Source organism: Nothobranchius furzeri, chromosome 14, assembly GCF_043380555.1.
Source record: "Nothobranchius furzeri strain GRZ-AD chromosome 14, NfurGRZ-RIMD1, whole genome shotgun sequence".
NCBI lineage: Eukaryota > Metazoa > Chordata > Actinopteri > Cyprinodontiformes > Nothobranchiidae > Nothobranchius > Nothobranchius furzeri.
The window spans coordinates 12,135,215-12,144,661 of NC_091754.1; the positions used below are offsets into that span (position 1 = coordinate 12,135,215).

Sequence of the window (9,447 nt, forward strand, 5' to 3'; positions counted from 1 at the left end):
TTGGTAAACTGATCTTTCTTTAAATGCAGTTCTTTCATTCCAGTTGCAGAGTTTTTAACAAACCAGCCGCATGTCAGAGGGCTTTGGTTGTCACAGGCGTAGCTAGGTGCTTTTCATTATCGTAGATGTGAGAAACTCTGAGGAATGCTAGGAAGAGATGTAACGATGAAAGAGTCAGAATCATCAAATTAGTCTCTGGGCTTGTCAGTGTTCTAGTGGCAGTGGCTTTTATGCGTCATCCAAGCTGATGAAAGGCTAAGCCTAAGTGTACTGCCTGGGCCTTCCAGAAGCCTCTTCTGTCCTCACTCCCCGTATCATTGTGCATAAAGCAGAACATCCAGAGTCTTTTCTAAAAGGGCACCATCTAGTGATGGAAAAGGGTATATCACCTTTAGGCTCCGCAATACCGATGTAAACATCCACCTCTAGCGGGACAACAGAGCTAAAATGCTGTTTCACATGTTCTTATTCTCGCGTTATGCTGTTTATTATTTTTTAGGGTTTTCTTGTTCATAAAAACTGGCTCTGCCTCTGTTCCACATCCGAGCTGAACACGGAGATCCTTCCACCACTGAAAAGCAGGTCCACTGTAAATGTTTGTCCTGCTCTTTGAGGAACGTTTCAGAAAGTTTAGTCTGCGGGTATTTCTATACTTTTGTCTCTTCGAGTAGAAGCAGGCGGTCGTGGAATTGGTGTGAATTGTGGATTCACCGCGTCTTTGTCAACAGCTCAAACACCACTCTTGTCTCCACATGCTCTGGGCTGGACATCTGTCCGTGAGTGGTCGTCTGTTGCTTTTGGCTAATGCTGAACAGCAGTGAAGTCAAATAGCATGGGGCTCCGCGGGACGGGGGCGGGCTTGTTAAAAACAAATGTAACATATCGCCTACATTAGATCACAGTACGGGACAAGAACCATGCTCTGGATTTCTGCTTTAAGGGGGAGTAATGCACTCAAGGACGCAAAAGCTTTATGTATTTAAGGTTGTTGACACTGAGCAGCACTGTGACCCGTAGTTTTCTGCAGAAGAGGTGGAAGCACGTTTATTTTTAGCTTTAATCCAAACTTGTACCATATTTCTTTTTTTACAGTTTTGGAGTTGGACTTGTGACTATATTTACCCTAGGGCAGTGGTTCCTTACCTGGGGGTCCCGACCCCCACAAGGGGGCGCCAAAACCTCTCAGTGGGTCGCCAGGACCTCTCCACTTTAAGGGGTTAAAACTTCATTTATTACTTGTTTATAGCCTACATTTTGCTCACATTTTTTCTCATGAGTGAAAAGTTTACTGATATTAAGACAGGAAATAATTAGTACAGAAAGAGTAACACACTTAAGAACATTTTGCTCAGCTCACTGTTTTATTTTCAAGTGTCAAAAGTTCATTAAAGATAGGACTGGTTGATTAATCACAGCGTTTACAGTAAATAATCTAGTATAAACAGTAATATACACATTTAAGTACATTTTGCTCAGTGTATTTTTTATGTGTCAAAGATTTATTGAAAGGAATGATTGATTTATCAGTGTTTACAAGAAACAATGTGTTCAGAAAAGTAATACAAACTGTCAAGCACACTATGCTCTGTTTGGTTTTGTTAATGACTTTGTTCTGTACTGGAGCCTACTATTACTGTTATCTATTGAATCAAAGCATATTAAAATGTGCTTGAACAATTTTATCATATCTTAATAATGTTTGTACTGGAAGAGAGAATGGGAGGGGGTCGTCAAAAATTTTACTGGTAAAAAACGGGGTTCCTTGGGAAAAAGGTTGGGAACCACTGCCCTAGGGGGTGGCACACCGTTATATCCACGCAAAAATGAAGCACAGTTGTGAACACAATATTATATCTTTTGGATAAATTACCAAAAATAATAACATAAATTATAATTTAATGAGTGGCAAGAAAAACATTCCATTTTGCTAAATAAATGATTTAATGTTGCAGCCAACTTGCATTCCCTTGTGTGCACAATAATGAATCGGGTGACGCTGAGTTGTGCAGAGGGTTGTGTCAGTGGAGTCACTCTGTCTTCATGCAGGAAATATAGGAAGTATTTGCAGACGTGGACAGAATTGTTGGTACCCTTCGGTCAATGAAAGAAAAACAGAAGTAACTTGAACTTGACAAAAGTAGTAATACATTTAAAATATATGAAATGTAACCAGTTAAAATGACCTCAATCCCACTGAGCATCTTAGGAAGGAGCTGAAACATGCCGTCTAGAAAAGGCACCCTTCAAACCTGAGACAGCTGGAGCAGTTTGGTCATGAGGAATGGGCCAAAATACCTGCTGAGAGGTGCTGAAATCTCATTAACAGTTACAGGAATCGTTTGATTGCAGTGATTGTAACACAACATTAAGTTAGAGGTGTTGTCATGTTAGTCTGTTCCATGAGTTTTTGTATTCTTCTTCTGTTGAAGCGTGGCTGTAAAGCAACGTCTGACTTTCACTGGTCACATTTCATAGAATTTGTATTTATCATTACTTTTGTCACACTCAAGTTATTTCTGTGACCATTGTGGGGTTTTCTTTCATTGACCGAATGGTACCAACAATTTTGTCCACATCTGTACATAAATGCTCTTAGTTGCATGAAAGAATGCTCCACTTAGTCAGGAACATTATACCAGCTTTCCTTCAAATATTATGGATTTTTAAAGCTTTTCTGTCCTGAGATTTTTCTGCCTGTTCTCCTTAAATGAAGCTTTCTGTATATTTATGCTCTGGGGAATCTATGATTACAAAAAATGGGTCTATTTCATACACTTTCACTGAATTTTCCCTCTTATATCTGAAGTTCCTTTAGTCTTTTAGTACTTTGCTCCTTTTCAGACAGTTTTCCCTTTTCCAGTCAATGCAACTCTAGTCTGTCTTACATTATAATATGAAAAAAAATGGAGGTTACCCTCTATAGGATCCTGACGGACAGGCCAATACTGATGGCTAATGAGCGCCGTATCTGCCCTTCTGCTGTTATCACAGGAGGAAAATGCCACTCTTACCAGTGGAAAACCGGAGGATGGAACAACAATGAGAGGGCAGTGTGGTGTCAGCGCTCAGACGGAGTTAATGTTACAGGTGAGCAGCCGCAAGCCCTCTGGCCACTTTATGGACGGATTACACAGAAGGTCTTCCAGGAACGTGCGTAAAGATTCCTACAAACGTCCGACGCAGCTTTTGCTTCCATGGAATGAGTCAGCTCCATCATTTTTCATTTATCTCAGGATAACACGGAGACTCTCTGCAATATTGTTTAATTCGATGCCTCAGAAAGAAATACCTTCATGCAACTATGATGTTAAGTGAACCTCCTTTCATTTATCTCTGAAAACTGTCAAACTGGAAGCTTTAGAGCAAGTGGTTGTAGCAGGTGGGTTAGAATTACATTTCAAAGAGATTTCCTTATTGAATCGGGAAATAATAGGAAATGCAACATTTGGAAAGATCTGACAGGAAGGAGTGAATGAAAAAAGTACCATCCTTCGAGTTTGCAGTGCTATTATTCTGCCAGTGAGCTGCACTTCAGCAGATAGGATCTCGTTGAGATATAGCTGTAAAAAATCACTGTGGATCCTGCAGCATCAACCGAATGGTTTGTAGTGCACCGTTCTACTTTTTGGGATCTGTGTATTTATAGAGCAGCCTCTACTGATTTATTTTCTCCATCTTAACGTGAGTAATCAATACTCCAGACTGAGCTGGGACGCTTTCAATCCGTATAACTATGATCACGTATTTGTTGGAAGCAAAACAGGCACAGAGAAGCAGGACGACGGTAGAGGGGCTGTGGGAATAAAAGCGTTAGGCAGGCTCGATGAGCTGTAAATAGTGGGCGAATGTGATCTTATCACTGTAGGAAAGTATTTTTGGCAAAGAGAAAAAAAAAAGACAAACCCTCCTGCTGCAGAGAAGCCCAAAGCATTACTCTTAGAAATTTTGACATGCAATTTTCCATGTTGGAATTAAAATGTTCACCAATTGATCAGGGCGTCCGATAGGCCCACGGGCCCATTAATCAGGTGTGACAGGGGCGTTAATGTACTGATCAATGCGAGAAGGACCAGAAATGATAAGGTGTTGTCTTTCTTCAGGGGGGTGTTTCCCGCAGAAACGGCCAACGACACTTCGACACTGCCACCCTCCGTGCACAAAACCGTTCTCGCACTGCACACCGGTAAGGCGACTCTGCTTTCATCAGGGAGCTGTGATTCCTGTTTTTCTTTTTTCTGCCCACATTCCAGGCGGGATCTGCACAGAATTTGACGGATGACATTTTAGATATCCTACAACAGGCCATTAAAAGCTAATCAGATTAATACCAATGAAGGTGGACTCGGCATTAGTTAGGAAGTACAGCTGTGTGGCCATTTCAGGGCTTGTGCACAGAAACAGCATGACAATGAGATATTAGAGCCATAAGTTGACATTATACTGCCCCTTAGAGGACCATCGAGTAGCTGCACTTGCAGGCTTCAGTGCATGCCAACACTAGTCATGTCCTGTTTGGAGTAAATGATTCTCTCCTGGCCTTCCTCCCTTTTGATTCAGAGCGGAGTGTGTGGCTGTGAGAAGGGCTACACTGAAGTGATGACCTCGCATGGTTTTCTGGACTACTGCACTAGAACTCCGGGGGTGGACAACAGCAAGAAAGCCGATGTGAAAACTAACTCCGGAAGATTAAAACCCAGACCATCTCAAGCCAACGACCTCTTCAGTGAGTGGACCTTACGACCTGTTAGCCCAGGTACGCTGAAATGGAAATCATCTGTACAGATCGAGCTTCCCGCCTGAGAATCTTCCTGCCTTTGAAAACAGCCCTCGTAGCTCTAGGATCAATGGAACAAAGGGAAGAGTTTATTCTAGGTCAATGTTTTTACAGACTAATCACATTGGTGGGAGAAAACTATCAAAAGAACAATAAAACTGTCAAGAAATTTGAGTGACTCCTCTAGGGGATGCTTGAAAAGAGATTTAAACATCTCTTTGATTCTAAAAGGAGGAAAACTTCCAGGCGAGTGGTTTTAAGACTTCCTTCTGATTGTGCAGATGGGAGAGTAAAGCTGTGGGTTTACGCTGTGACGGTGGTTGGATTCATCGTAATACTCTTCGTTATTGCGCTGTCGTTCCTAGTCTGGTAAGTACCGCGCCTCTCTCTCTCTCGGGAGAGTCTTCACCGAGTTTGTTTTAGAGGCAGAAGCATTGTTGTGGGTCACACTCACTTTATAAAGGGACGGAAGAAACATCTGAAGGTGAGGCAAGTGTCTTCCCTCAAACTAAGCCGTCGAGTCTGAGTCGTGCTCCTCTAGATGTTCCAAACTTTTGTGTGCTGCAGTTAATGAAATTCTTTTTATAGACTGGAACGGAGCCAAATGCTTTCCCTAACGAGTCCTTGCTCTGTGTCTTTTGTTCAGTAATCCGTACAAGACCACGAAGGCGTCTCCACCTCAGAAGCCTTTGACTCTTGCCTATGATGGTGACATGGATATGTGACCGAGCTGCCATACCTCACGTAGACACGCCTGGCTTTGGACAAACTTCTGGCCGTGCTCTGATTGCTAGCACGTCCCGACCTGTTGAAGGCGGCTCATGGGCGGGACGGCTGAGCCGAGAGCCAACTGACGATGATCACTCGGGGGTGTTTGCTGCTGATGAGTGATGTAGCTCATATTTTTTGGCTACTGCCAGCTCGAAGAAGCAGAACCAAAGCCAATCCAAGGGGAGAGTGAGACATGGACCTCAAGTTTTTATTTTTATTTTTAATAACTGCTTGCGACACGAACACAGTTGAAGCATCGCTTGCAAATGACAAAACAAAGACTGGAACAACAAACAAATCTATAAGGATTTCTTTGTGTTTATTTATTCATTGGGGGCTCTTAATGTCTTGAAGAAAGGCAGAAGATCCAGAGTCTACCTGGAATCTTCAAAGGCCCCTTGAGTTTTCCTCATTAGCTCCGGATCGCTGTAAAAGGAAGAGTCACGAGCCCTTTGGGTAACTCAGCAGCCCGTCGTTTATTTAAATAATAAACAAGATGGCTTATGCACTACGTTAGTGCTGATTCAGTTGACTTGTTTCTTTCAGATGACTTTTCTAGTGTTTTAACTGTAATGCAAGCTTTTGCTGTCCAGTTGTGTGTTGTTGATGATGCAATACGTTTGTGTTTACGTGGAAACCAAAAGCAAGCCTGTTGTTGAGTTTAAGGATGCAATGATGCTGTTATTTCTCTTTCCTCGTAAGAAACGTGGCCAGATGAGAAAATTAGACACTGATCTCAAAATGTAACCCGTCACTGAAACAGTTCTGTTCATAAAAAGAAATGAAGCTATTAATGCAAACCAGCAGCGTAAAGGTCATACCTCATGTTCACTTTTTTCACAAGATGCAAATCCTAACGGCACTGATCACCGACTTCATCCACTTGGTTGCTTAGCGAAATAAATGTTTTAGATTTATTTTATTTTTATTTTGTTATAAATGTCCTTGCTTTGCCTGCAAACGTTGAATTTGCAACATGAAATGTTGAAACTACCAAATTTCCTCGTAGCAGTTTTCAATCCCGGGTCTTTTTACGCCAGCATAGAGCTGCCACCCGTGCAAAGATAAAATTAGAACGATATCACATTATGAGGATATAATAGGATAGAGTCTCACATCGGGACTATATAATCTCACATCGGGACTATATAATCTCACATCGGGACTATATAATCTCACATCGGGACTATATAATCTCACATCGGGACTATATAATCTCACATCGGGACTATATAATCTCACATCGGGACTATATAATCTCACATCGGGACTATATAATCTCACATCGGGACTATATAATCTCACATCGGGACTATATAATCTCACGTTCTGACAGCAGACATGTGTATGGCGTTTGTACAATGTAAAAGAAATGTGCCATAGATGCCACAAAGGCCATAAAGAAATATCATCAAAACAAATATTTAAATAAATAAATATAAAAATTGTATGGCAACATGTGTTTATATAATATCGTACAAATGCCATACATTTGTATGTTAGAACGTGACTTTATCGTTCAAATGTGAAAATTATATTGCAGACTGTAACGAGAAATAGCTCTAATTTTATTTTGCATGAGTGACAGCTCTACATCACCGTACTATTTATTTATTTATTTATTTATTATCTAAATCTTTCTGTTGTTTCTCTCTCTCTCTCTCTCTCTCTCTCTCTCTCTCTCTCTCTCCCTACAAACGTGCATCCTTTGCTTATTTTAAATGAAACCTCACCAGAAAACTTCTTTTTCCAGTTTTTGGTGATTGTGGTGCTTGCCAGGTCTGTAAGCGTTATCTCCTTCTGCCTCCACACAAACTGGTGATGCTAAAAGGTCTCCTGTTGCCTGACCTCATTCTGAATGTACTTAATCAGTAACTTTAAACTCTTTATGGTTGTGCAAATATGGTTGTTGCATGTTGCAACAACTCTATTTCAGCAACTGTCTGTCTGTACGTAGGCATGCTTGATTTATCTTGGCAGAGAGTGCTCCAAGTGGCCTTGCAAAGACTCTGTTTCATAAGTTGCCAAACATTTTAGAGTAGTCTCTTCTAGGTGGTGTTTCTAGGGTTGGCCAACAACAAAAAAGCACACATGGTAAATGTTGGATCAAAAACAGTGGAAAGGACCTGCGAGATCTAGATAACGTGTGTTATCTAATCAGATTTACATTATAACACAAAAGCAGCCGGCATCAGCTGTAGGAGACAAACTCCGTTGGGTTATTTCCCAGAAATCTAATCTAAAATGTTCACCCACTGTTTACATGCTATTTGTGTTACTATTGTGTGTACATGGAGAACTGGACAAAATGCAAATAAATAGTGAAACCATGTGGAAATGAAACGGTGTTTATTTTTTCTAGGTTTTACTTCGATTTTAGGGTTCAAAGTGAGAACTGTGTGTGAGCGATGCTCAAAACCATTCCCGGCTCCTTGACTTTCAAATCCTGATATGTTGTAATTACAGCCGCCTCCCAGGCAGAGCCCAGAACAGATAAGCTGATAAGATTCATCTTGCCCTCCAGTCAGATTTCCAGTCCGATAGTCCCAGGATAATCGCAGGCTGCGAGGGAAACGGAGTTTAAATCTCTGTCTCGTCTAATTCATTTATTTAATACTGTCACTTTTGTTTAAGCCGAGGCTGAATTAAAATGCTTGTGTCACGGCCATCTGATCCGTGGCAAAGATGTGGGCTGATCTTGTCATGTCCAATTTGTCTCGTTTGAGCGTCTTTCGAGGCAAATTTGCAGGTTTTAGTGAAGATTCATGAGCAGAGTGACAGTACAAGAGTTTAAATTTAATTTATTTAATTTGTCGTTATAAAGAAGCTGGATCCTTCTAATACAATGTGGTTTGTGGAAGTTTGAGCAAGGGTAAAGTGCAATTTATCTGTATCAGGATCAGCTTATGACCTTTTTAAATAAATGATTGCTTATTTTTTTCACTTGAAACATACTAATCTGTAGCACTCCAGCTTGAACATTCTTAGTTTTTGTAATTTTGCAGAAGTGTGCAGTTTGAGTGAAGCTATGTGAATAGCTCACAAAACCAACCTTTAAAGTTGGGGTTTAAAAAGCAGATTTAGTTAAAGTTTGGAACAGTAAATTTACCAATTAAAAAATAAACAGAACTGAATGACGTTTTTTTTCCTCCTTATTTTTGAAATAGCTGAATTTCATATGCAGACTGAACGTGAAAATAATCGTCTACCCCTGTTTCCTGCACTGGCCGCCAAAAGAGAACAACTAGGGAAATGCTCAGGTTAGAAAAAGTCCGACAGATCTATGTCACACTGTTTAACATTCATGGACTCCCCCAGCTTGGCTCACGGCGAGGAAGGCTGTTGTTGGTTTAGCTCCCAGGAAACCGCAAAGAACGCCCCGGCTAGCAGAAGCTAACCTTTAGCATTAGCAACTCCGCAGTATGGCAGAATTCCTTCAGACAAATCGAAGGTGAGATGTTTGCAAATAAGGGTATAACAGGAAATGATAGTTGGACTCCAAAACCTCCAGCTAACGTCCATTTCCTGAAACAGGAGCACCAGAGCTTTTTTTTCCCCCACAGAGGTTGACCCTCAAGGTTACTTATACTAAAGACCACAGCTCATGTATTGAAAATGACAAGTGAACTTGGACTTTAAATGATCACCAGTGTGAACAGAAGTGTTGCTAGGTGTAGTTTTTCTGAGCATGAAGATGATGAGTTTTTTGGATAAGCATTGACCCATATTGTGCATTTATTTGTTGACTCTGTTGCTATAAAGATGTCTTTTTGTGTTAAAGGCAAGAAAGATTTCTTGCTCCTAACATAAAATGTCATATTTCTCTTTGAAACATCATAAAAATCCTGAAGCTAAGAGGTCAGCTTGTTAGATGCTGCAGCTCAAGGACGGGGAGTCTTTCT

At 40.9% G+C, this 9,447-nt stretch overlaps 1 protein-coding gene across 2 annotated transcripts in view; it reads left to right on the forward strand.

Annotated features, from left to right (window-relative positions):
- thsd7ba (thrombospondin, type I, domain containing 7Ba) overlaps positions 1–7,877 on the forward strand; it is a 244,015-nt gene extending 236,138 nt beyond the window's left edge. The window contains exons 25-29 of one of the 2 annotated variants that reach the window (XM_015966811.3): positions 2,992–3,087; positions 4,101–4,183; positions 4,558–4,753; positions 5,056–5,143; positions 5,421–7,877. In XM_015966811.3, coding sequence (XP_015822297.1) covers positions 2,992–3,087; positions 4,101–4,183; positions 4,558–4,753; positions 5,056–5,143; positions 5,421–5,499 — 542 coding nt within the window. In that variant the 3' untranslated portion in view covers positions 5,500–7,877. The remainder of the gene's footprint in view (positions 1–2,991; positions 3,088–4,100; positions 4,184–4,557; positions 4,754–5,055; positions 5,144–5,420) is intronic. The other variant, XM_054747116.2, reaches the window with a different exon arrangement.
- Positions 7,878–9,447: the final 1,570 nt, after the last annotated feature.